This window comes from Astatotilapia calliptera, chromosome 19, assembly GCF_900246225.1.
Source record: "Astatotilapia calliptera chromosome 19, fAstCal1.2, whole genome shotgun sequence".
Classification (NCBI taxonomy): domain Eukaryota; kingdom Metazoa; phylum Chordata; class Actinopteri; order Cichliformes; family Cichlidae; genus Astatotilapia; species Astatotilapia calliptera.
The window spans coordinates 17,854,270-17,882,267 of record NC_039320.1 but is presented as its reverse complement, the minus strand read 5'-3'; the positions used below and the strand labels follow the sequence as shown (position 1 = coordinate 17,882,267).

Here is a 27,998-nt window from a genome sequence, read left to right as displayed (position 1 = left end):
AAAAAAACAACAATAACCGTATACAGCTACACAGGCAAAAAAGAAAAAAAAAGTAACGTCACCTGTATACATATCAATAAAAAAAACAACAGTGTAAAATTGATTGTCATTTTGAGATAAAAAGCATAACATCCAAGGCATCGACAGTGAGGAACTAACTGGGAGCTATAAAAGGTGACGGGGCTGAAGGTGGAGTAGGTGGAGGGGGTTTCACAGAACAAAAGCCCAATGAACACAGAGAACCCATTTGGCGCACATGCGTCTGACAAAGCTTTTGGCAGCTTTGTGTCCAGGAGAGCGGCGACACAGAGGCAACAGTTTGCACATGCCATCCATCCATCTGTCCGTCCCGGAGCGGAGAACCTAACAGCACGAGCCTCCGTTCGCTTCAACGCTCCCCCAGCTGTCCGATTTTAATGTCTTCAAAACTTCACCCGATGCTGGACGGTCGAGATGCAGCTTTTAAGCGGGTGCTGTGGCTCATCGTAAGAAGCGAAGTAGAAAAAAACTAAACAAAAGGGGGTCTGACGAGTTCCACACCTGTCAAAATGATGCAGGGCGAGTTTCAAACTGGCGAGGAAGGCCGCGGCTGGGAGTGGAGAAAAAGGACAGCGCCGAAAGAAGCGGCATGGCTTTGATTTGACCGAGCCCTGTGACCAAGAGAGGTAACACTTGAAAAGCTTTTCAAGCAGAGTAAAGGGGAGTTGGTGAGTTTTGGAAAGCACGTTGTTCCAACACGAATAAAACACTCTCACTCAGTCCACGCGTTCACAGTTAAATGAGGACACGGGAGCTCATCTGTCCCTGAATGTGCCAAGTAACAGAAGTCTTCTTGTTCCACAAAAATTTACAGAAACTTCACAGGGGGGAGGGTTTCTTTATTTCTTTTCAACTGTCCTTCTCCTGTTCAGTAATCAAACCTCGCTACCGTTGCATTCGGTGTGTACGGTCTTCCCATTTACTGCCAGTCATCGTCGTCCTCGTCCTGTGCGTCTGAAGAGTCATCATTGGTGCTGTCGCCGCCCACCTGTCGCGTCCCGTTCTGCTGCCGCGCAGCCAGGATGGCAGCGGCCTCGGCTGCTTTAGCCGCCGCCCGCTCCTCAGCCTCCTTCTGCCGCAGAGCCGCAGCCTTCTTCTCTTGCTCGGCGTGGCTCTTCATGTGAGCGCTGCGGCTCTTCACTTTGTAGAAAATCCTGCAGGGTTAGGGAAAAGCAGGTCAAAGATGCATTTTGCTTTCATTGCTCAGAGTGGTTATATTAATGCCTTCATGCTTTACAAGCAGCTAAAATGCAACTCTGCATAATCGCCTCATTTAATATGTACGGCTCTATAAATATGCAATCTGCTACTCGTGCTATAAAGAGGAAAGCAGTGCTGTTTGTGTTTGTTAAGCAGGCTCAGTTAAGCTCAGTTTGTAAGTCTGGAGGTCAGGAACACAAAGCTGCTTTCAAGCATAAAAAAAAAACCAAAACCTGGTACTGGACGGACACTGGACACCAGCTACGTCCTGGCTATGTGCGTCTGTTTGCAACATGACAAATGGAGGTGGCTGAACACACACAGGGCACGTGTAAGACATCAGCCTCCAACATCACTATTATCAAAACAACTAATCATGTGTTGCCAGAGACAGATAAACCTCTTTCCTCATCACTAGGTCTGACTTGTTAGATATGAAACTGTGGTTCTCTAGAGTTTATTTTTGAAACAGTCAGTGACACATTGGAAGTTCCTCAGCCATGTCATTGACAACTTAATTTAAACATATTAAAACAAACAAACAAACAAACAAACAAACAAACACTATCGGGTACCAATGCAAAGGGAAAGACATGCAAAGAAAACAAGGCTGTTTGGAAAAAGGTGGAACCCATTTCAGCTGCTGTTTGCCTGACATGGTCACAGTAAAACAAACCACTTAAGAATGAATATGCAGAATTTGAATATATAACTTTATGAATTATGGTGTAGAGAAAATGTTCAAAGCCCACTAAGCAAAAAGACATCATTATAAGTAAAAGGGTTCAGCCGGGGGGAATTATTTTATTATTTTAAAGAGCACAAAATGAAAATTAGATTATACACTCTGGGAACTATCTCATAAAGCCTCTTTTATTCAAGTTTTATTGAAATACTGCACATTATTCAACAACTCATATAAAGGGTTCTCACACATTTACTCTAAGCTCAGTACTTCCAGACAGCAAAGAATCTGTCTCTCTGTAAAGAATGAGGTCAAAGTTCACTAGCATACACGAACACAAGCTTCTAAACAACAATGATTTTCAGAAAACATTACAACTCCAAAGAGTACTAAAATCCGATCATTTTAGCTCCACAATAAGTCTCACGTCATGTGACACAACAGCAGATCTGCGATAAAACATTTCAAAGCTGTGAATCACCTAGCTGGATATCTGTGGTGGAGGACAGTCTATAATGAGGACACTGAGCTGGTGTGAAGAGCAAGTGTAGTGCTCTTCAAGTCATTGGGTAGAGCTGCACTGACAGGAGGTGTGATGTGCCGTATCTACTCTGTGTTTCGGTTGCTAGGACACAGTTGGCAATAACATGGCCGGTGTTGCCAGAGGACGAGTTGTTATTTTACCAAAGCATGACAGGACGGTTTGATTCTTTCAGAGAGACACCATGAGACACTTCCCTCTATTTACCATTCATATTCCAAGTGGGCAAAAGAAGTACAAATATTTCTGACAAAATTTTTATTTTTCCCATCTTGTCCTGTCTAAGGCTACTTACACAACTCGAATGAGTGCTGCTGTCATCTTTACATAAGCAAACAGACTCACCCCAGCCTCTCCGACACAACAGCGGTGACTGATGCCACATTTCTGATCACTAACCTGCCACATTTCTTGCAGGGAAATTCCCCCTCCTGACCAGCTGGGCCTTTGTTGCCTGTCGAAGGAGTCGTCTTGCGGGCGTTGCTTTCGTAGCGCTGTTTGGAGCTGGGAGGTGGCGGGTGAGGGGGGTGAATAACCCGGGACAGCGACTGCTCCCTCCCCGTGTCGTCCTGGCCTTTCATAATCAGAACGGTCCCAGGCTGCACACCCAATAAAAGAAAGAAGTGCATTAACATGAAAGCTCCAAAACACCTTTAACATAGCTGCTTAGTGCAGCTGAAGCCACTTTACGAGCAGCTTTTATATAGAATAGCTTCACAACGGTATGCATGTGGACGCATAAATGAGGACACAATCAAACTGCAACATACGCACAGCCTGAATTCATCTTTAACATTTAAAAATGAAAAAGAAAGAAAGGAGAAAAGTTTCTTGCTGAGTCACCGTTTCCCAACAAAGACTATGGAGTTGCACAATGCAGAGCAGAGAGCTGAGGGGAGGACTTGAGTTTTCTTCTCCAAAACCCCAGCGGGGGGCAGCAAAACCAACAGCCAACCAGCAACTCAGGCAAGGTTCAAAAGGACAAATCTTCAACTGACACATTTCTAAAGCAGGAATCAGTTTGCCGCAAAACATTTTCCATAAAATCTAATCTTATCTTCCCAAACTCTCCTGCAGTTTCTCTTTGCTTTAAATTTATTTATATCAAACTTATATGTTCAAACTAAATCAGTCGATATACTCGCTTTACAATATCTTTTAGAATAGTTTGTGTGTGCACAAAAGCAAAAAACTAAAGATGATTAAAATAAATTACATTATTTCTACTGTGAAAAATTATTTTTGAAAAAAAAAAGCACGGATATTATACTACTAAATAAAACACTATATGCGATAAGTATAATGAGTATAATAACCACAGTAATGATAGAAATTCAGTGCCACCAAACTAGAGCACCAACCTTCGTATTCTGGGGTTGTATTATATTAAAAAATACTGTTTTACTCATTTTATCTCATCTTTGAGGACAAAGAGGAGAAAACACTGAAAGGAGAGACTTCTGCGCTCGCTGCTCAGCTATACATGTTTTCATTTAATTTATTCACGCCATCATTAATTCATGCAGCTCTTCTAATTGCACACGTACATTCTCTGTGGACGGCAGCGCATGAGACGTCCTGGTAGGGCAGACATCCGGTTTCCTGTCAGCTGACCCTTCCCATTTCCTGCTGTCCTCCTCCCGCTGTGGCTCCAGTCTGTGAGAGCCCTGCTGGTCCAAGAAGAACATTGACTGTAAGGCACACATGTCTGAGGGAAACTTACATCTACTAGTATACAATTAATTTTGAGAGCTATTTTGTACATGACTTCATTCGCACTGTGGCTACTTAAATACAATTATAGCAAACATGCTGATATAGAGATTTATATATGCATGCAGCACTATTCAGTTACCATAAAACCCAAACAGCCTGCAGTTGTACTTTTTTTTAAACATGCTCTACCTTCTATTATCAGTGTGTAAGGTTACTGTAGACACCATGAACCACAGTTGCAGACAGATACAGACTTTTACATAGTTCAGTTCAACAGCGATCAGTGAGGATATTTGCATGTATTAAACAGACATCCTTTTATCCGCTATTTTCTGCAACGCTAATGTGAAACATGGTTTAAGACTGACCTTGCGGTCCATCTCCTCTTCTGTGGTCTTGCTTTCCAAAGGCTCTGTCTCACCGTAGGTTAGCGTACCATTGCGGCCAGTCTTCACACGCTTCTTATAGGTGTAGTAAAACTCCACACACTGGGCCACCGTCTTTGTGGATACCTGTGAACCGCAACCGCGCTCTTTATTAGTGAATTTTAAACATTTCTCTTTTTCATACAGTCGCTCTACATGGATGAGCATTTCAGAGCTGCTAAAACAAGCAATCGCACCCAAATGAGTTCAGAGCTTTAAAAAAAACAAAAAAAACAAACACATGTGTGTGTGGGTCTTTTTATGCATCATGGCATTTCAACTTCAGCTTAATTATATCTGATTGCCTTGAAAAATCTTGTTGCAAATTCAGCTGGAATGATTCATTTCGATATTGATTCATCTGCCATTTCCTCCACCTCTCTTTTTTTTTTCTTTAGTAGTCAGTGAACTATGGTGTCAATAATGACAAACGCCCATCACAATGATAGACAATGATAATGACAATAAAAAAAAGAAAATGTCAGCACTAAATCTAATTCAGAAGTTTAAATTTGATTTGACTAATGAAGCTAAAATAACCCAGCTAACACTGTCGCTACCACTTGTCCAACTACACTTTTTGATGATCATTTTGTACTTAATTCAGTTAGCTTAATCAGCTAGCTCAGCGGTCCCCAACCCCCGGGCCTCGGACCGGCACCGGTCCGTGAGTCGTTTGGTACCGGACCGTGAGAGTTGAGGCTCAGGTGTGAAATGTATGGTTTTCAGGGTTTTTAAATCAGTTTTCAGCGTTATTTTGTTATCGTTTTTTATCGTTAACCCTGTTTTCCTGGGTCTTTTCACGTGTGTTATGAATAAATCTTATTTTTTTCGGTACCAGTACTAGTTTTATTTTGTTGTATTTATCCGCGACACCTTAAAGGCCGGTCCGTGAAAATATTGTCAGGCATAAACCGGTCCGTGGCGCAGAAAAGGTTGGGGAACGCTGAGCTAGCTGATGTGCTTGGTGCAGAGTGGCAGGTAAGGAGCTCTCCAGCCTCAGTCTATAGTAAAGGCATGGACCATGCTAGTGCCCAGTATTAGCTTTCTCGGGTTCACTGGCTAGAGAGAGGCTATTTTAGTAAAGCAATAACCCGAATGACAAATGATGCCACATCACTCTCTCTTAAAGTGAGTGTGTTTCCGTCTTGACGCAAGCCAATGATAGTTAAAGTAACCTTACAGGGGTTGTATCACATCCACCATATTGGATGTGATGCAACATCTTCTGGGGGAAAATTGGTATTCCCAAATGGTTGGCAAGGGATTGCTGGCAGTTGTTGGGTGAAGCTGATCACAAATAGGGTTTTACACCAAAAACATCTTTGGGATTCTTTTGGTCACTGGCAGATATTTGCAGCTGCCTGAAGTTGTAGAGACAAACTTCTCTGCAAACAAACTCCAACTGCTTTCAGAGCGGTAATAAAACTTGGAAAAGTGTGCAGTAAACTGGAAAATGATAAAATTTGCTTTGAAAGCACATGGCCTAAGTTTCCAGTTCATGCTGCACTTTTCACAGTTTCACTACCATTCAGAAAGTAGCTGGCGAGTCTGCATGTAGGCTGACCACAGCAATCTGCTCGTGACCAAAGGCACAGTTGGAGAATATACATTTTTGTCCCCTCATGATCCCTGGTTGCCAGATGGTTATGAACCAGCCTCTAGGCCTGTGTAACTAGGGCCTTATTCACTGACCCTACACTGTTACTATAGTTATCATAGGTCCAATATGGCAGACAAGTAAACGTCATGTGCAAAATCCTCAGGAACCTCAGGAACCTCAGCGACACTGAAATTTTATTTTTGAAAGAAAACCTCCTTGATCTCTGAAATGGTTCAGACAACAAAATTGTATCATTTTGCACTTTTGAGAAAAACCTGTTGACTATGAGACACCAAAAAAAACATCAAACCAAAAGGAAATACTTCTATGAAGCAACTCAAAGGAAGAAAAATATGTCTACAGTGATCATAGTAGAAAGTGATTGACAGCTACTAGATAGCCTTGTTCTTCCATCACTGTAGTCTGGACTTCCCTCTCCTTGTGTTTGAAAGGACACATACCTGTTTCTGCACCGTGAAGAAGTCTTTCTTGTATGCAGCGATGCCTTTGTTAAACTGGCGTCTCTCAGCTGCTGTCCAACTGTCTGATCCTGTAGAAAGACAGAGGAGGAGGAGGAGAGGTAGAAAGAAAAAAAATGCAGTTGTTAGTTTAAAACACTCCAAAACTATCTGTTTCCATATAAAGTGTGTGTGTGGTGCCTCGTCAAGTTCACTTCCACCCCCACTCTCAACACACACACACACACACACACACACACACACACACACACACACACACACACACACACACACACACACACACACACACACACACACACACACACACACACACACACACAACTGGATAAACAAAGGCTCCCCTGTCTCCTGCTTGGGATTAACCACATGCTGCAAGCCTCTCCAACCCCCCCACCCAATTCTCCTACTTCCCTCATCACATTGACTCTGACAATCCTCCACAGTCACCAACTAACCCACCACGGCCACACTCTCACTACTGCAGCTGCTGCTGCTTTGAGGCAAGGCAGAGGGCTCAAAGTCAATCACTGTTTTAATGATGAAAGCACAAAAACTGGGGCTAAAAAAATGGTCTAAAGAATGAAATGAAAAGCCAAAATATGCACACATGGGGTTCATCTTGGGTGAAATCAGAATTCTCAATGATTTATAAGAATTTTTTTGAGTTTCTTGAAGTACCAGCTGGTTGGAGTATAACAGAAATAGCAATAATGGATATGACTTTTACTTGACAAGGTCACAAAAACAAGGATGGTGCATAAATACGGTGCAATTTAATTTGATTTTAATCTAATCTGATCTGATAATCTTACCGTATAGCAACTTGCTTTGTGCACTCAGTCTAAAAACCCCACGTTATGAACTTAATATCACTGCAGACCGAAACCAAACAACTTGGATATGTTTAGCACAGAAAAAGGCTTGAAAATCAACTTTTTGATAGTGAATCCAGTGTTTTTTTCCTACTTTACAAAAAATCTCAAATACCCTTTTTTAAAATCTAACGTTATTTGAAAGAAAAAAAAAAAATCTTAATTTACCTGAGTAATGGTAGTTGGACAAATGATGAGACTTTGGGAAAATTGGATTCCTCAGCATCAGCATGGACAGAGCAGCCTGAAAAACAAATAACATACCATTACTGTTTGAAAGTGAATAAACACGGCACAGCAGCTGCACAGCAGTGATTGTTACGAGCCTTTATACAGCCAGTCCCTCCTGCTACACAAAGCCAACTCCTGCTCTATTAGGCGCTCCAATTGTGCTTTTATAGATCCGTAAAACACTGAGCCAAAGCGTGAATCAGTTTCTCACAGGTAACTAGGGACTGAGATAACCACTGCTCTCATTTTCCCTGAAAATGCCAGGTATCTGAGGGCTTTATATCATAATTGTACCGCTCTCTGCCATTGTCAAAATAACAATTAACTTTGTGCTCTTAAAGGAGAAACTGACTGTGCATGAATGCTGGAAGGCGGCAGCTCGAGCCGGCCCGCTGCAGAGAGTGGGCGCTATGACAGCCCCCTCCCCCTCCCCTCGTGGTTTCCTTGACAACGTTGGACCACTGCTGGTCGCTAGGGCCTGAAATCTTAACAAGCAGCATCATAAAGCACACTGACAGCTCTACTACTACGCTGCAAGACAACTTCTGCTTCAGTAATGGAAGTATTGATTTAAGATCTGCATTAAAGTCACTGTAATGAAGTGCAACGTAATGCGCAATGCAAAGAGTCTTCCTCTGCTGATGAGTATCATACATAATTACCATACCATCATCAGTTACATCCTCTTTAATTTGTCTTTACACTAAGCCCCTATCAAGTGTGACAGAAGAACACTTGTGTGTTTCAGGAAACAGTGACTGACATTTTGCATTGTTTTTAAAGTCAATATATATGAAAAAGTCACTGGATGTTCAGTTGCTGGGAATTTAATGGGGTTGATATGGTGGGTAAGAGCCACTAGAGATGCTGCCTCCTCAACATTTAACAGCAACCACTCTTTGACCTCATTACAACAAGCGCAGAGTCTATTATTTCTCACACACACTGAGGTTTGGTGTGTTTTATGTAAATGTTTTATTATTCTGCTGTTGAACGCAGCTGTGAAAGTTGCGTTTCAGTCGGTGGCTTACATGTTGCAGTATCAGCACTGAAATCTTCACTAGATCGATCTGTTCATGTGCTCAGATGCAACTAGTGGTCTTCAGTAAGTATGAGACACAGGATGCATCATAGCTGCAGTGTAGTGGAACACTCGTCTGTCCAGGCAGATTTCTCAGGAACGCCACGCTGAGTGATGGCAAGGTCATAAACATTTATGTCACATGTTGCATTTAAGGCGCTTTTCTCTTGCGAGTAACGCCAAGAAGAATGTGTGAACCTGACAACGTGACTGACAGCCACGGTACATTTTACTGGCCGTGCTGTCTTTTTCTCTGAGCTCAACGTGTGAAACAATGCACTAAAGCACACTCAAAACATAACACTAATCACCTGGGAATGCAGCCAACAATTTCATCAACCACTAAAGATATGTTCACTACCACATATGACAAAGAAAAAAGGCAGATAGCTCCGACTAAGAGCATGAGAGCTATCAAAAATGTGGCACATTTCTTTTAAAATCTCCCTTAACCATTTTATGTTTATCAACTGATTAAATAAGTGTTTCAGCTCTACAGCCCCCAGCAGCACATGTACCTCTTTGTGCCTCGATACAGGAGGATCAGTCTGCTTCTGACTAAACGGCCAAACGGTTTTACTATCTCCGTCATCTCAGGCCACCGGGGTTTCAGAACAGAGTAAAGTGAAATTCTACTGATCACTCACTTCCTTTCACTACTCACCAAGTGCTAAAGGCACTGAATGACTACATTAAAAACATGCTCAGCACATGTAAGGGCACTCATCACTAAACCGAACATGTATAAGCAGGCAGTCAGTATATTCTATAATATACAGTAGTGTACTGCATAAATCTCAAAGCAGCACTCATTTTATCTATGAAAAGTAGAGTATTTTTCTACCAACACAGTGATTCCCAATGATTTACTATCCAACAACTTGGTATATCTCAGCATGATGTGCAGTGTGTCTTTAAAATTTTCGAGGAAACTGGACATGTTGAGCACAACAAGAAGATGTGACAGGCCAACAGCCTACAGAAGATTAATATCTGCCATTCTTCAGGAAGGGAAACGGGAAGAAAAGTCTGAGGCATTCCAAATTACACGAGAACTGGACTGAAAATCAGTGGCAGTAAGTCCTATAAAGTGCTAAATCCAATCTTGAAATCCAAATCAGTTTTACCATACAACACGATCTGATGATAACTGCTTCATTTTTCAGCATTAAAATGATCCCAAACACACTCTCAGTTCCATAAATGCATATGTAGTTTAAAAAAAAAAGAAAGAAAAAAAGACCATGCAATCCTATCAGTAATGAATTGGCCTCCCCAGAGGGGATCATCTTGACTGAGATAAATAATGTTGCAATAAATCACTGCACCCATTTCCCATTTTCCTAGAAAGGTATAATGAAATATTGGGTGGCTCAAGATTTCTGCAGTGCATTTTTGAAATGGTGCTGGTCTATTTTCAGGGTACCGAAGATACAGCTTGACATGTTTTCTGCAGGCCGGATTTAATTATTTTGACAAGGACACATCAGTACAAATACTGATTTTTTTCTTCATTCCTCTGCCTTTTTTCTCCTACACTGAACACGCAGGCAGAATTGTTCACATGAGATTTAAAATAAAATCTCAAGTAAAATTGCCAAATATTCTAGCTATTTAAATTTTAGTAATTTATTAGTGCATTCTTGTCTGCTTTTGTGCTGCGACAAATATAATTCATTCATTCTGTTACATGGAGCACTGCAACAATAAATGAGCATATAAGAACTATGCATGATGCCTTTGTCTCAAATATGAAATATTACCATTTAACAACTTCTACCGAATGTTACTATACTGTAACACAATATAATCTGTGTGGACTTTATCTGTGATCTGTAAGTGAAAACAGTCTTAAGAGGTAAACAGGTTGGTGTAAAGTGTGAGTGGGCTAGAAGAAAACCTGGCTCGAGTCCGACCACGGTGAAGTACAGCTCCCAGTTATGTTTTTATTATTCATGGTGATCCCTGTTGCAGTCAGTATGGATTGTTCTGTTGAACTCACCATTATATCCCCTTTGCACTCGTACAGACAATGGTGGGCTAACTCCTGGTTGGTGCCTCCTCCACATAAAACGCTGGAGCAGGCCAAGTGCATGAGGTCTTCCACTGCAAAAGCAAGAGAAAAAAATGATTTTGCATACAGTGATGACAATAAGAAAATGTATTATTAAGATATGCAATACATGGAGACAAAATATGGTTGGTTTCAGTGTTCTGGTATGTTTTTATTACCCATGACTCAACAAAATTACATACTCCAGCTGTTAAATCAATTCCGCAATATTGCAACATTTATATACTATGAATTGAAATTCTTATGAAGAGCCGTTTTTTTCCTTTAAGGCCACTTTCATTTATCAAACCTTTCACTGCACCACCATCTGCGTGCCATTATATAAGCTTTCGGTTTCACTTCATATTCTCAAAAACTCTCAGGTAGTGACTCACCTTTCTCCTCAAGGTCAGGTTTTCCTTCCAGATCGCACAGGGGAACCCAGACCAGTTCTGCACGATGATGATCCTGCTCGACAGCAGATCGCTGCCTCAGCTCTGGTACTTCCGCCTGGTACCGTGAGCCAATATTTATGCGTCTGGGAACAGGACATCAGTTTTAAAAACAAGGCAGGAGGTGTTTGATCTATTTAAAATTCATCGACTCTTTCTGCATTCACGAGGCATTTATTCACTCTTAAATATTTTAGCGAAGACAGCATTTGCTTTATGAGTATCAGTATCAAGTTGCGCTTTACAGTAAAGCTCGTGTTGTTTCTGAGAACGTTTTTATTTTCTTTGCTCGTCTGTTATATTCTTTAAAAGGTCACAGAAAAATTGCTGAGGCGCTCCGGCTCTGAACATTGCAGCTCTTGTACTGTTAACCCAGCTGAACTGATGGTCTGGATTTAGCAAGAAAAAGAACAAAACCATGCAAAAATAAATGTGAATCAGATACAGTTCTTTAAAAGCTTACATATCAATGCAAACCAGATATCTCAGTGTGAAAGTTGTGAAAATTATGCTGTCAACAGATAGAGCTAGGATATCCCCTCCCTCCCTTGCATTTCCAGAGAAACTGCAGTGTACCCAGCTGAGTGTGTGTGTGTATACTGGCAGCCTCCCCCAGAGAAAGTGGGCTGCTAAAACTTGACCTGCAAAGGCTGTTCTGCGTTTGAAAGCACACCAGATCCAGCTGAAAACGTGATTTATAGGAAGCCTCCCTAGCTCGTCCCTGCCTAACATCTGAGCAGCTGGCATCAGTGAAGCAACAGCTTGCACAATGCACCCCCATAAACTGCAACTCGTCGTTGATGCAACTACAAAAAATGGATTTTCATACACACCCAGCTATCAGTGGCTTTGTTTATTCATGGAGTAACTGCTGACTTTATCTAGGAATGCATTTAAGGTTGTAATTCTACGTTCTATAGAGTAGTTTTCACTAGCAGCTGTAGTGTATGCCATTCTCACCCTGGATCAGGGTCCTTCCATCTAGGATCTTACCATATACAACCCTCACAATCTATTACTCAGTCTAGGCATTTCTTTTCCAACAGCAGTCCTTTTTTTTAAGTTTTTGATTAAATGAGATTGTATAATATTGTTTCTTTGTATTTATAACACAGTAAGTGCAACCAGTGAGCATCCTTAAAGCAAAACAGGTAGCCCCGCTTTACTATCAGTAACGGCTACATGTGCCCATTCTAATCACTTTCCAACTCTGGCAAAACTTTAAATAACATTTGCATATCACACTGAAACCAGGTTTCATGTACACCTTAAAAAACGCGATGTTCTAGTGCGACATTGGGCCACATAGTTGATTCAAAGAGACAACTTCTGGTAATAATGTTAGCTGTGGATGACAGAGCAAAAGAATTTAGTGGTAACTGTGGTGAAGGGGGAGGCTGCATTAAAAGACGGGATTAGAATTTCAAGAAGTCTATGTTCTCATTCTAGACATTTCATAATTCAATTCACTGTTATGCTTTGAATAATTCATTGTAGCAATATAATTCCTTTCAAAATAGCACTTAACCTCTAAACTGATCGTACAGGAGAAATACTCACGGCTCATTGCTGACCGGAGTGGCCTCGCTCATAGCAGACAAAACTGGTGGTGTGATGTCGCAGCTGTCTAAGGGGGCAGCAAAACACACACATAACGCACTCACTCCAGCAACAACAAAGACACAGCACAGGAGTACACTAACATGCAGTCCGTCAAAATTCTAATATATTAAAAAAATAAAAAAATAAAATTGTACCTGGTCTTACATTCAGTTTTTTTTAATGGGGAACTACAGCAAGGTGCTTATTACAAGTGCACAAAACTTTGATCCAAAGGACATCTAAACTGGAAATTCATTCAATCGAGTTTTATAAACTTCCTTTTTACTTACTAGATCGCAATAGGCTGCGTGTGGCTGACTTGGGTGTAGCGGGAGGGGGCAGGCCTGGGCCACTGGCCAAAGCAGATGACAGGAAAGTGGAGAAGTACAGGCCGGTGCCCTCACGAACAGGGCTGAGGATCGGCGGTGGTGTGTAGGGGGGCATGGTAATAGCATTGTCGGCGAGGCGTACGGGGGAACGTAGGTGGCTTTGGTAGGGTGTAATGCTGGAGTAGACGGGCGGGGCGATGAATAAAGGTTTAGGTGGCGGGATGAAGAGAGGCTCAGGGCGTGGACGGCGTTTGGACTTTTTGCCATCGTCGTCTTTTTCACCCTCTGCGCCGTCGTTCTGGGAAGGAAGGAAAATTTTATTTTAAGAGGTGAGGTTGTAGCAGAAGTTTTTGTGTCTCAAATTAAAAACATGCAAAAAAATAAATTATACACAAAGTTGGTTTAGTGACTGTAAACGCCTCAAAAAAAAAAAAGAAAAAAAAAAGAGAGAGAACAGGGACCCCAACCCTCAAATCTTAGGTACATAATGTACAGTATGGCAGTGCTAAACCCTGCTAATCTGCCTGATCTGGGACAGGGCAAAGAGTTCACCAGCTATACCCCCTCCACCCAAATAAATGAGAGAAAGGGAGAAAAGGGTACAGGATGAACATGGGGGCAGGGAACGCATGAAGCATGGCTGGGGGAAGGGAGAATGTGTTCATGGGTGGGACAATGTGGAATAAATTCAAGGATTTATAGTTGGAATTAAACAGAAAAAAAACAAACAAACCAAATGTATATAAAAGCTGGAACTCCAGTCTATTCTCCCTAACTGCATGGAGAGTCCCATGCAACTTCCCTCTGAGATTTTGGTGAATGAGTTCTGCATATGAAAGTGTGTTTTAAGTGTAGAAAAAGCAAAACCAGCAAGAATTTCATGTGTATCCACCTGCTCTGCACTGTCTGACAAGGAGTTCCTCAGTGAGCGTCTTCGGGTGACGATGACCGAGGGCTTGTGGTCTGCACGCCCGAGATCCTGGGAGTTTGAAGACCTGTGAGGCCAGTTGGTTGCCAGACTTGCTTCGTCACTCTCAGGAGACGAGGGTTCCTGCCTCCGGACTGGAACAGACACGGGGATAACAAGTGGAACAAGGTTGTCGTCTCGAGGTCGCTTAGGGTTCATAATCTCTTGTTCTGTGGGACTCCATGGCCTGTGTGGCTCCTAATAGAGATGAAAATCCGTTATTGCAATGCTCTTTATAAATGGTTTTCTTTTAAAGCATATGACATATCAAAAAATTATACCCATACTAAATGAGTTCTACTGCCTACTCAATAGTATTTAAAAAAAAAAAAAAAAAAAAAAAAAAGCTAATCTGACTCCTCAAACAACAACACTGTAGACTAAAGACTAAAGACTCACCAGAAGCAACAAGCAAAAAGGACAAGTAATTAAATCAATTGCCTATAAACAACATCTGTAAACAATGCCACTGCCTACCAACTCCAAGGAAGAGTAGCTTTGTTTTCCAGCTTAGCACACCCCAGTAAATAGATCTGATTAACAGGATGGGTGCTAATTCAGCTGAACAGGCTGCCGAACTCTAATCAGTACAATGAACTGGAATCCCACTAAACAACAATTAAATCAATACTCAAACAGATGCAGGCACCAATCACATTGAAAAAAAAAAAAAAAAAAAAAAGCACAAGAGAAAGTGAACAGCTGTGGAAAGAAAAATTTCAAATGTCAGAATTTGAAATGTAATAATGTCTCACTCTCAGCCCTTTCACTATCGTATTTTACTGCTAGGTGCAGCACTTTAGTGACATATTTAACATGCACTTCGACGGAACAACCCCCAAAGGCATTCTTCACAGTTTTTTTCCTTCGACAAACCATAATGAGTGGGCCCGAGCAGCCTCTGTGCCACGATCAACTGAGGAACAACTTCAAAGCCATTTAAACGACCACATTATAGGACAGCTGAAGGCAGATGCATGCCGTCTCTGCACACTGCATCTTCATGGTTAGAAAGGCATGCAGCACTGTGGCTAAGCTGGAGCAGCTCTCATTATTGCTGGTGGAAAACTCCAGCCCTTCCACCAGAGTGGTGGAGAGATATTCTGCTGAGCACTGCAGGCAGGACAACCCTGCACCCCTCCCTGTATAGATAAAGGGGGGAGGGCAGGCTGGAGTTTCTCTGCTTTGAAGGGGAGGGCGTGCAAGCATGTAACTAAACACACTGCCTGTACAAGCAGCTAACTGTGAGGGAAATTCAGGCCAAAGCCATGCTTAACTATAGACGTACTGACTCAGCACTGTTTAGCAACAGCATTTGTTGCACAATAAAGACATTCAGCACATAAACACAGATAATTGTATGACTTTGCATGTAACAGTCAGGGTATAATATCAGGTTTGTACATTTAACAAATCCTGTGAGAGGTGTAAAGTCATACATTGAGGCTTTCCTAGAGCACATTTTACCCCAATTTAATATTTGCTATGTAAAGTTTTGTCTTAGCTGCAGATTTTCCCCACAGGGCAGAGCTGAGCAGTTTACTTTTGCGGCGTACACTTCACTGGGCTCTGATTACATTCAGCATCTCTTCCAGCAACACGTTAATCACCAACAACACAACTTTTGGCACAGTTTTCCTGGCAGGGGCATTTGTCCCAGTTCCCACTCTTGCTCTGGGAGTAAAAATCCCAATGCAATTATGCCCTGGGATAACGCTAGAAACCTAGACTTCCAGCTCTCACCGAAATATTTGCAATTAAGGCTTCCAGCTTGTAGCGACAAGTTTAGATTTAAACAGCAGTGCAATCACTCTGATTCAGAACATTCTGTCCTTTTACATCAATACTTGTTTCTGCTGTCCTTATGCTTGATAGAAAACAGCTGAGAAGCAGATGAGTGGGCAAAACAACATGGAAAACAGAAAGGCACATAAAAGCAAAGGCAAGGGGGGAAAAATAGCTGCATTGCCAGTTTCCAAATGAAATTATGCATTTACCTTAAGATGTGATGGTGGAGACTCCCTTTCTGAGGCCTTCTGAGCAAGCATCTCCAGGTTGACCTCCTGGGAAACCCTGCGTTTCCTGCGTGTGCTTTGGATGACACCTGTCGGGGCTGCCTGGATGTCTCGTGACCCGTTCTGCGGTCCCTGAAGCACTGGTGCTGACTGCTCCAAGGGGACAGGCAGGAAGGGATTGTCCGAAGGCGCGCCGCCCTCCTTGGAGAGCCGTCGAGATCTGCGAAGCTGCGTTTGGGATTGAGGCTGCATCTGAGGCTGCGACTGAGTCAGGTGCTCAGACTGCAGAGGGGGCTGCAGCGGGTCTGATGGGTGCTGTGGTTCTGGTGTGATGTCCTGGATGATTGGTTCCTGGATCTTTGGCGGCGCTGGACCAGAGGACTCGTAGGAGTGTACCACAACGGGCTGGGGGTGAGCGTGAGGGTTTGCATTTTGCACACCAGGGTAATAGTCAAGCACATGGGGGTTTTGTTGTTGCAACTGCTGATGCTGCATTTGCTGAATTTGGAGCTGTTGCTGCTGCTGTTGCATCTTTTGTTGCTGCTGCTCATGCTGTATTTGTTGCTGCTGCTGTAGCTGTTGCTGCACATGTTGTTGGTGCTGAAGGATTTGTTGCTGCTGCATTTGTTGCTGGATTAGATGTTGCCGTTGTATTTGTTCTTGCTTCTGCAGCTGTTGTAAATGATGTTGGGATTTTGCATTCTGTGCCGAGTAGTTTGGAGGGTTAGGTAGAGTTGTCTTGTTACCTTGGAACGTCTGGTAGTAGGCAGGCAGGTGCTGCTTGGGCTGACCAAAGGCCAACTGGAAGGACTGCAGGACTGAGCTTCCTCCTGGGTGGGATGTGCTCTGCTGCTGGGTGTTGATCACCCCGGATTTTAAGGTGTCCTGAAAAACTTGCGGCTGCTGCTGCTGTTGCTCCCACTCCATCCCCCGAGACTTGCCTACATCCCTGAACACTTCCACTGCAGGTTTGTCTGCAGCTCTGTTAGGGGGTTGTTGATGTGGCTGCAAGCCAGCGGTCTCTTGCATTGACTTCACAAATACATTCTGGGTCCTTGAGTCAGTTACTCCTCCAATATAACTTGGAAAGTTCTGCCCCCAGTGAGGCATGGTGGTCCAAGGTGCAGCTCTCGACTGCTGCTGATTGGGCTCCTGGTGAGCCCACTTCATGGGTACAGTCTGCTGATAATGACCCCTGCTGTGGTCGCCCTTATCCGGGCTGAAGATGACAGAGCTGAGGTACATATGAGGGCCCTCTGGATTGGATGTCACAGTACTTGCAGCCTCACTCTGTCCAGGCTCTGAAACATTACCACTCGCCACATAGTAGGACCCATCTGGGTGCTGAGAAGTCTCCTTCATTGCTACACTTTGATCGTTGAAAAATGTGATTCGTTTGCCTGTTCTTTTGGCATTAGGTTTCTGCTGCGCCGGTACGCTCATGACGGGCATGAATATTCCGAGGCAGGTAAAAATTTTCAGTCAGCTAACGTGATAATACTCCACTTGAATGTATCAATCCAGCAATCAAAGATGGGAATATACACGTATACCCTTTTATAGGGAATGTACAATAAAATAAACCAGTAAAAATCACACTGACGTCAGAATAAGCAGGAGCCAGGTTGAACAAGGTTATCTTCTATCCCCTCTGAAGTTCTTTGTGACCTAATCACAGGTTGTCAGCCGGGAGTGAACCGATATGAAGACGTTTGTGTGTTTTTCTCATTCATGGACAACACCCTGTAGAGAAAATGAAACAGATGTCAAGCACTGAGCTATCAGTCTAAAGGGACTCTCCCCACTGGAGGGTCTCATTAACATCCCTGACTCAATCGTTTAAAAACCTGTTGTTTGCTTTTTCAGCAATAGACCTCGACCGAAAAGCATGGGTGTGAGAACAGAGCATGCGAGGGGCCTATTCACAAAGCTCATGTGACAAAGGGATGATGTCCTACATGCAGGCTAGCATGTATACAACCAGACGTGTGTAGAAAACTGGAACCAAAATAAGGTAGTTGAGAGAGACAGCCAAATCAATAGTTCCTGGAAATGTTACACAGGATATTACTGTGCTGCATTTAATCAGCAATGAAACAAAAACAAGCACTGTGGGAGAAAAAAAAAAGAAGCATAATTGTACATTGTGCCACTGCTTTATCACCATTATCAAACAGCACACGTGACCTTTGACTAAAAGGAAGCTCCCTTTCCCGCGTAACAGACGGCGGACTGAAAGTGATAGAAACCACTTTTTTTTTTTCTTTTTCTCTTACAACTCAGTGACTCATCAAAGGGAAAAGAAGGGAACCCATGCCCTTTGAACCACGGCCGGAGACTCGAAAAAGAAGGGCAACTGAAAGTGAGCAAAGATGAGTCAGTATGAAACTATCTATGCAAAGGGGGGGAGCAAGGAAAAAGTCAAAATGGCCTTGAAGGCTTTTTTTTAGCTTATGGAAAGATCTTGACAATTGCTGGTAACCCATTATTAAAATATTATCTGATGTCCGAGTTTCAAAACAGATTCTGGCACAGTCCAGTTTGCCAAAAACATCCTGGCTGCTCCTGTTAAAATTTCAAATCAATCCTCTGTCTGTGTAAAACAAAACAAACCTTGTGCAACACTAAACAACTTCAAGAGAAAAGCATTACTGCTTTGTAATCACTGCACGGCTCGTGTTGCACACCAACAATTTGGTAAGATGATTACATAAATGAACATGAGAATCTTTACAGGATGGCCTTGCCAAAGGTCCTTTCTGACAACATAGGAAGTGACTGACAATTGTCACCCTTTACTCTGGTGACCTGGTAAGACACACACACTGCTTAAAATAGAAAGCTGCAGCTGTTCAGATCCTGCACTCTCTGCGAGACACCACTGACAGAGTAAAGTGAATCGCCACACTATGTGGGCTAAGAAGCTGTTTCTGCATCAGTAGCAACACAATGTGCTGCTACACATGCATGCAGACACGTTGTCAAACTCTGACACATCCACTACGAAAAGCTGCACGTTTCTTGCAGGATGATTAAAATAATCAAGTAAATAAAGAAATAATTAAATAAAAACGGTTAAGGTTGACCATGCCGAGCATTAACCGCACCATCTGAGGTGAGAGATCATCATGACGCATCACAAGTGCAGCCTTACACAAGCCTGGGGTTTAGCCCAATATACAAACTAACACGTTAAATGGCTTAAAATAAATGTCAAGCACCATTAGCCGCCCTAATCCATCGCCATTTCCTAATTCAAAATCAGCACTAGCGCTCACACATACACACACACACACACACACACAATACGCGGCCTGCACAAATAAAGAAAACGCAAGAACACTCAACGTGTTGCCCTGGACCCACTCCCTCCACATCACTTTCTGTTTCCAGCCTATTTTACGAGAAGCCCTTTGTTGCAGAAAACGGATTGTCTACTCACTAATGCCATGTCCCATTGCAACAAACCGAAGCAACAATGCAGCTCCCCGTGACGAGAGAGGAAAGAAAGTGTGGTGGCACGGCTAACAGACAACGCTAATCGATTCAACTTGTCAAAAAAATTAATACGTCACGTTTCTTTCTATGTATTTTCGTTGCGATCCGCGTTCACTGGCACGTTAAACACGTCGCACAGGGCGAGCGGTAAGCCCCGCATGGAGCTCCGATCTGTCGACCGCCCAGTCCGCCACGGGCGAGGTAAACAAAACTTTGTCAGCAAGCCGTGGCCACAATAACGCGCAGTGTCGACCGTATCAACAACGCCACAGTCATCTACAGCGTGGCTCCGGCCCCGTGTTCCCCGATACTTACTGTGTTTGTCATGAAAGCTGCTACTAACGGCAGCTCAGCCCGCAGGATCGCACACTCGCAGCTCTGTGCGGCCAGCAGCGGCAGCAGGCCCGCACAATGCACTCCTGCGATGATGACTGCATATATCCCCGAGGTTGACTCATGCTATGTTGCTGACCTCACTCACTCACTGCTACTTTTCTTCCCTTCACCTCCCCTTACAAAGAGGGAAAATTTGTGGAGAGACAGGGGAGCGAGGAGGGGGTGCACGGGTCAACCTCGCTGCGTAAACAAGAGTCCTTCCCGATAGGAAACGGGGTGCTAATCTGGAGAAACGTGAGCGCAGTGATGCCGCTGTCTGTTGCACATTATTGCACGATGATTGCACTAAAAACATACACACTGGCAATGCGGCCTATTTGCTCTGCGCGTCTCTGTTCGTCTTGTGATTCCCCCCTCCCTTAACCCAGCCACCAACCCAGCCCTCCAACACCACCAGCGCGCTGGCCACACCCACTTCCCTGCCCAAATAAGGGGTTTCCTTTGACATACAAGGCGCCGTAATTTACGGAGCAAGATCCTTCTCAGTCCATGCGGGAAATTCCAACACACATGGGAGGACCGACGGTCTGAAGGGGAAGGACGTTCACTTTCCTTTCACTGCATTCACACTTCTTGTTTTCTTTCTATTGAATATTTTCTCTGTGAAATCTATGTGTAATGTTTACACGTGGAAACAGCAGACGGAAGATTGTTTCTAGAGGCAAATGCAGAAAGGCCCTTGAGGGTGTGGGGCACAGAAAGTGTTTATAACAAGGGTTGTGTGATTTAGTTTTCCATATAATAATGTGAAACAATGAAATGCTACTTCATAGGAATCACACTGTCTTCAATTCAATGGGGTATTTTCATTACCTTAGGAAACATTGCGAAATGCACGCCCAATTTCCTGACAAAATCCAGATAAGGACAAAATCTCCACACTGAATCATAGACTGGAGCCAGAGCATGTAAGGATTTCTAAATGAAAAACAGCTTAAATGGCTATCCAAATAAGTAAACTGTGAAAATAAACGTGGAACAGAGAAATGAGATATACTCTAAGTAGAAATTGGCAGTTTCACAGATAACTAAGAGGAAGCACACAGGTGCAATTAAAGGAATGCACTAATATAACAGCTGACTATCTGTATGCTCGGCCTGATTATCCAATGGGCATTCTGTGCAAGTACCCAGGGGCCTCCACCACTTCCATCTCCTCTAACTGCCAGGGGCACACCTAGGCATTCCCAAGCCAGCCTAGAGTAATCTCTCCAGTCTCTCCAGTGTGTCCTGGGTCTGCCCTGGGGCCTCCTCCTAGTGGGACATGTCTGCAAAACCACCTCAACTGGCCCCTTTTGATGTGGTAAAATAGTGGCTCATCCTCATCCGATCTCTTAAGGCCGAGCCCGTGCACCCTTTGGAGGAAGCTAATGGAAGTTTTCATTTTTTGCTCAACCAATTCAGCAAGCTAACAAGAGGATAGCTGTAGCAGCACCTCACAATTGCAGTGGATTTATAATCTGAAACTGTGGTTGGATCTAAATGAAGAAGCCAGGCTGCTTTCACCAGTGGAAGGCCTGCCGAACCTCACAAATGAAGAAGCAAGTATCCAGTGAATATTTTATACCTGCATCATTATTATTATGTCATTATTATTATTATTATTATTATTATTGTGACAAGCAAAAAAAAGAACTCCCTTTGTACAAGTAGACACATCTCAAATCTGTGCTTTTCCCAAGAAGAGCTCTATCTAGTGAACAAGTGCAACAGATAGTGATATTGGCAAGTGGTGCTGACGGGAGGAAAAGGAGGAGATCATCATGGAGACAAATAGACAGAAAGAAGACAACAACAGGTGTGTGTGTGTATGATGACAATGACATTATTATTATTACTATTATTATTATGAGTATTATTTAAAAACAAAAGTGAAAGAGCCCTGACTGCTTGCGCTAAGTTTTAGCAAAACTGTATTGTGGTGTTCTCTATTCAGAACTATTCTTTGTACATGTATGTACACATTCATGTCAACCATCCACCCCTTTTCTGAACCATATCACAGTTGCAGGGGGTCTGAAGCCTATATCAGCTGACTTTGGACTTCAGTGAACTGAAACAATTCAATAAACCAAAAGGAAATGTGGGTGTTTTTTCACCAATGTGCAAAGCCTTTTTTCATATGTGTAAAGGATCAAATTAATTACGGCTGCATCCTTTAATTTCTACTACAACACTGGGCAAGATCACGGCAGTGCAGGCCTGTAGTCTCTCCTTCTCTGTGGATCTCAAATTACTTGACAGGACTCACCAATATAAGTTTTCAAGGTTTATGGCTGTAACATTTGGTTGATTAATGGAATAGTCATTAATGTTTGAGGAATCCAGCTCATTATCTGGATTCTGGATTTTCTGGAAACAGTAAGAACAAAGTGCAGAAAAGGAAAGCATGAAATCACAAGAAAACAAGCATCTTCCCTCTGTGTGCTGACATTTTAAAGCCCACATTCTTAATCAGTACAGTAATCTAATCTACCATGTACACAACAGAAGAGGTTTCTAAAAAGTGCACATAAATGTCACTGTAAATGCTGACACGCTTTTGCAACGACTGCCCAAAACCGATGCTTCTCCTTAATAAAGTCACGTTTTAGCACGTCGCCACATTCCAACCTAACTTACAAGAGTCACTGTTTACGTAGGAGGGACTTTTCAGATAAATGTGACATCCCTGGTATGAATGGTAGTCTGGGGGCTTTCTGGGATTTTTACAACTCGCGTTTGTGAGAAGGACGTGGGTTGAAAGAAAAAACAAAACAAAAAAACAAACAAAAAACAAAACAGGGGTTAGATCAAAGCTCGCTGTCTAGTAATGACACATTAATAGCTTCCCATTTAGCATTCGCCTTCATAAACAAAATACTTAGCAGCATGCAAAACAGCCCTTATGCAGTAACGGTACTTACATTAAACTCTGCCCTTCCATGGCACATAAGCCTTCATCATCTCGCTGTTTCGACAGCGCCCCGCTGCACCTAATCCTGACGGCATGCTAGAATAGTGTAACGGTAGCGACTGATTTAAGCATCAAACTTTTTTTTCCCCTCACCAGGCGTCACTTCCCCAGTCCTACTTTGATTCAGTTTTAGCTAGCAGTCGATGGTGCAACGGGACATTAACAGTGAATATGTAAATGTCAAACGGACCGACTGAACTGCTAAAATGTTAATTAGCTGCAGTGTTGATAAACTCGACTGTAATAAAATGGGGCTGTTGAGGCCGCGTACCGTTTATGTCTTAACGGCTCAACGGCACCTAGTTTATCACAGTTTATCACAGGCAAGATAGTAAACCCCCGCTGCACCGGAACATCGGTTGAATAATGTCGCACTTTCATTCAGGTATCTCAAGTTAGAGCTTATATTATTTCAATATATACTGCATTTTTTTAAAAAAAGAACGAATTACTAGCAAATCTAAATGTAGACAAAACTTCTAAAAAACACAAAAAAAAAATCCACCAACCCTAAGCAGTCAGCCTCGCGGGATTTAAACGAACACGGACTTGAGCAGCACGGAATTCTCTCGCTCTTGTGGTCGTGACTTTCTTCGTGGTCTCTGTTGACATTCTGCTAGCCTGCAAACTGATAACAAGAAACCTGTTCGGTAATATAAGCCGTTGGATATCTTCACGTGTTGCTACGGTAAAATACTTTGTCCACGTTGTTTTCTCTAACACTGTAACCGAGCCCACCGCTCACAGAAACTTGACGTTTGCTGCCTGTTTTAGTCATTGCTACAAACTCAACCTCGGTGCTCGCGATATTTCAGCGAGATGCAGGTGCAAAGAGTCGTTCTTAACTCACGACCAGGTGTGTAACATTTTTACTCTCCTCTTTTATCGTGTTCTGCACCTTGAGTTTTTAAGTCTTTAATACAGTAACTGATACTGCACCATTACTGCAATCACGTGGCTAGTGTTTACTCAACCTTCTATTTTTGCATACAGGTAAAAACGGGGCGCCAGTTCCGGAAAATTTCCGCCTGGAGGAGATTACTTTAGCACCTGACCTGAAAGATGGGGAAGTTCTTGTTCGGACGCTTTATCTTTCAGTCGACCCTTACATGGTATTAACACAAACACATGACATTGATACAGCAACAGCAGGCATCAGTAATGACCTTTAGCATTTGCTGTCTGGAGTAATTAAACGTTGTAATTAAAATTAAAGACTACAGCACAGTAAAGTAACAACTTGTGTTTTGTTTTTTTAACTCCCACTAAAACTCTTTCCCTGTCAGCGATGTAGAATGAATGAGGACACCGGTGCTGATTACCTGACTCCATGGCAGATTTCCAAGTGTGTGGATGGTGGAGGTGTGGGACTGATTGATTCCAGCCGCTGCAATAATTTTGCTGCGGGAGATGTGGTCATTTCATTCAACTGGCCTTGGCAAACCCATGCTGTTATGACCGGAAGTGACTTACAGAAGGTCTCTGTTGCTGTGTGTCACCACTGTTTGGTGAACAGGGTCATATTTCCTCTTGCAGACAGGAAGAGGAAACCTGTCTTAATGATATGTACATAAAAAATTACACTGTGTTCTGCAAATGTGAAGGAACTGATTCATACCCTGTGTTTGCAAAACACACTGACTAAAAGCAGCTTACCTGCTACAGTATGTATGCTGATGTCACTCAGGTTTTGGTCTCTTTGCAGGTTGATCCACAGCTGGTTGATGGACATTTGTCCTACTTTTTGGGTGCAGTTGGAATAACAGGTCTCACTGCCTTACTGGGTATCAGAGAGAAGGGTCACATAACCAAAAGAGCCAATCACACGATGGTAGTAAGCGGCGCAGCTGGTGCTTGTGGCTCCATAGCTGGACAGGTAAATGCAACAAGTACCAGATAGTTTAGTGTATTTTGTAGACATTAAACTATCTGAGATGTTGGAAAAATTACTTCCATAAAATTGTAGATCTATTGCTCTGCTTGTTTTTTTTGTTTTGTTTTGTTTTTTCCCCAGATTGGCAGGTTGGATGGATGTGTGAGAGTGGTGGGGATCTGTGGTTCTGATGAGAAGTGTAAAGCTATAGTGGAAGATTTAGGTTTCTCCACAGCCATCAACTATCACCTGGAAGATGTCCCGACAAGGCTTAAGGAGAGCTGTCCTGATGGCATTGATGTTTACTTTGACAACGTAGGGGGTGCCATTAGTGATGCTGTTATAGCACAGGTACTACATAATTTTCATCCGGATGGATGAACTACTTGATTAAATGTTCTTTGTTATGAACAGTTATGCCCAAAACTATTCATACCCTTGTTGAATTTTGAGGGGGGGGGTTGTTTGTGTGGTTTGTTTTTTTTGTTTTTTTGGACAGATCAAACAAAAAAAAATCCTTATGTAAGTCTCTCTTGAAAAGACATTTTAAACCTCAATGAGAATTTTATTTTTTATCTCTTATTTGCAACTATAGGGTTCTTAATCCAAATGAGCTTTTGCAAAGGCTAGGTGAGTTTTGTATGCCTGTAACTGAGTGGTCTTCCTTGCCTGACCATAAAGACTCCCATCCCCCTTGTAAAATTTTCTCTGCAGTGTCTGTTTTGAGAACCATGAAAACTGGAGTTGCTGGTATTCTGCAGAATATCCTTGGTTTTGTTGTGTGGGTTACAGTTGGCCTGCTGTGAGCTGAGGTGTCCCCTTAGGTATTCTAACGGAGCCTTTTCCATTCTTGATGGTGTGGAATACATTGTTAACAATGCTCTTTTCTGGCATCAGGAACTTTGAGTCACTTGGATATGGTTTTGTAGCCTATGGCATTCTCACGCGCATTTAAAACACATGACCGGAGATCCACACCTAATTCTTTCTTCTTACATTCTGGCAGATGTCCTAGTACTGACCATGAACTGAGAGTGTTTATACCAATTCACTTCAATTTATAGCCCCCAGGAATGCTTTAGAAATCAACATGGCTTGGATTTGTTTAAAATTGTAGAGACATCTGGAAAATACTGAGTGTACTCAAATACTGCACAGTAAACAACAATTGGCTTAATAGTGAGGCAGGTATTAATCATTTTGGAAAGGGTTAAAAATGCATCTGGAAACTTCCATCACAACTATATTTTGCTGAATATCGGCAAAATATAACCAGCCAAGCTTTTATGTCGAAGAGACTCATAAAGGAATGAATTTTTCATAGGGGGATGAATCATTTTTGGGAAGTAAACGGTTTGTGCTGTAAAAGAATAGTGTTGGACGTGATGGCTGTAGGTGTAACAGTAAGTGTTTTGTGTGCTGTAAGCTCAACTTGACACATCGACTTGCACTCATCTCCAGATGAACAACGGCAGCCACATAATCCTGTGTGGTCAGATCTCACAGTATAACAAGGATGTGCCATATCCACCACCTCTGAGCGAGGAGACTCAGAAGAACCTGCAAAGTAAAAATATCACCCGGGAACGTTTTACGGTGCTAAACTATATGAGCAAAGCAGACGCTGCCCTGTGTGAGCTGAGCCAGTGGATTAAATCAGGTCGAATCAAGGTACAGAGGAAATGGTGATGCTGTGTGGTTCACTGTATGGTTCACTGTATAAGCACCTTTGCAAATTGCACACTTCATCTTTGTCTTTGTTTTCATCGCTTTAATCTTGCTTTCACTCTTCAGGTTCTGGAAACTGTGGTGAATGGTATAGAGAATATGGGAGGTATTTATGAATTTCAACATTTTTGTAATTGTATAAGTTGTTGTGGGCAGTTTCATTTTTTTTCCTTTTCTTGCAGATGCATTTTGCTCTATGATGAAAGGCGGAAACATTGGCAAGCAAATCATAAAAATATCCCACTGAAGAAAATCACCAGTGTTTCCAGTGGAGGCTGCGCTCTCACCACTCACCATGGGAAATTAACCTTACTGCTGCCTGTTATCTCTGCCATTAAGTTACTTAATGAGCTGCAGTCAAAATATTGCGCTGATTAACCGAGGCCAGCTAATTGCAACTGAATTATAAATAATAAAATCTAGCAATCGAACAAGTCTTCAGTTTTTAATAAGAGTTTGTTTAGTCTTTTGGAAATTGGTGCAGCAGTGAAAGAAATGTAGAGCAGTGTTGCAGTACTGATACATGATATTAACTTAAAAATCATAGTCTCTTAACGGTGCCGATGTGGGATAAAACCTGGAAATTCTCTGCTTTAGTATAGCAAAATTAGCAGGGCTTTTTCTGTTTTACTCAAAGTTACTGGGTACACTCAGGTCATAATGGGATGGGCATGATCAGTAGCTATACTTGGGTAGGCTAAATGAAGAACATATCCTCCATACCATTACACCACCATCACTAGCATTAACCACTGAACCATCTATACTTTCATGGTGTTCAGGCCAAAGTCTGACCCCCAAATGTTCTAGTAGAAGTTGAGATTTAACAGACCAGGTAACATTTTTCTAATCTGTTGTCCAGTTTTGGTCAGTAGAAAATAAATTAATAACATTATTTGTTGATGCCATCAGTTTTAAGCCACCCCTCATTTCTTCATATTTTGCTAGGAAAGTGGGAAATAAGTGGTTTCCAATATAGTGTGTTTGAGATCAGTGTCATGCTGAAAAATGAAGCCGTTGCTATCAGATGCTTTCCAGGTGGTATTGCATGGTGGATCAAATTCTGACTCTTTATTTCTATGTTCGTAGTTGCATTAATTTTAACAAGATATCCAACAACACTGGTTGAAATGCAGCTTGAAACCATGATGGGGCTTTCACTGTGTTTTACTGATGGCTGTAGAGACACTGACCTTCTCACGAAATGATTATTTAAACCAAAAATGCCAAATATTACTTTATAACACCAATCACTGC

General features: G+C 42.5%; 2 protein-coding genes across 5 annotated transcripts; one reads left to right on the top strand and one right to left on the bottom strand.

Annotated features, from left to right (window-relative positions):
• Positions 1 to 63: 63 nt before the first annotated feature.
• On the bottom strand, positions 64 to 23,711 carry mideasb (mitotic deacetylase associated SANT domain protein b). Of its 4 annotated transcripts, none has more exons than XM_026151603.1 (13): positions 23,650 to 23,711; positions 16,273 to 18,033; positions 14,201 to 14,473; positions 13,270 to 13,606; positions 12,938 to 13,004; positions 11,321 to 11,463; positions 10,875 to 10,978; positions 7,729 to 7,804; positions 6,671 to 6,759; positions 4,550 to 4,693; positions 4,013 to 4,135; positions 2,865 to 3,064; positions 64 to 1,193 (listed from the first exon to the last, which is right to left on the bottom strand). In XM_026151603.1, exons 2-13 carry the CDS (start codon positions 17,740 to 17,742, stop codon positions 959 to 961), a joined length of 3,261 nt encoding a protein of 1,086 aa, XP_026007388.1. In that variant the 5' UTR covers positions 17,743 to 18,033; positions 23,650 to 23,711; the 3' UTR covers positions 64 to 958. The 4 variants fall into 4 exon arrangements, with proteins under 4 accessions (XP_026007388.1, XP_026007386.1, XP_026007389.1 ...); XM_026151601.1 differs by lacking the exon at positions 23,650 to 23,711 and adding an exon at positions 23,091 to 23,446; XM_026151604.1 differs by lacking the exon at positions 23,650 to 23,711 and adding an exon at positions 23,091 to 23,445 and having other exon boundaries at positions 4,013 to 4,132.
• Positions 23,712 to 27,178, top strand: ptgr2 (prostaglandin reductase 2). Its single transcript, XM_026151605.1, has 9 exons — positions 23,712 to 23,828; positions 23,915 to 23,996; positions 24,134 to 24,252; positions 24,427 to 24,618; positions 24,846 to 25,016; positions 25,155 to 25,364; positions 26,475 to 26,684; positions 26,808 to 26,847; positions 26,924 to 27,178. Exons 2-9 carry the CDS (start codon positions 23,960 to 23,962, stop codon positions 26,986 to 26,988), a joined length of 1,044 nt encoding a protein of 347 aa, XP_026007390.1. The 5' UTR covers positions 23,712 to 23,828; positions 23,915 to 23,959; the 3' UTR covers positions 26,989 to 27,178.
• The last annotated feature ends 820 nt before the right edge of the window (positions 27,179 to 27,998 follow it).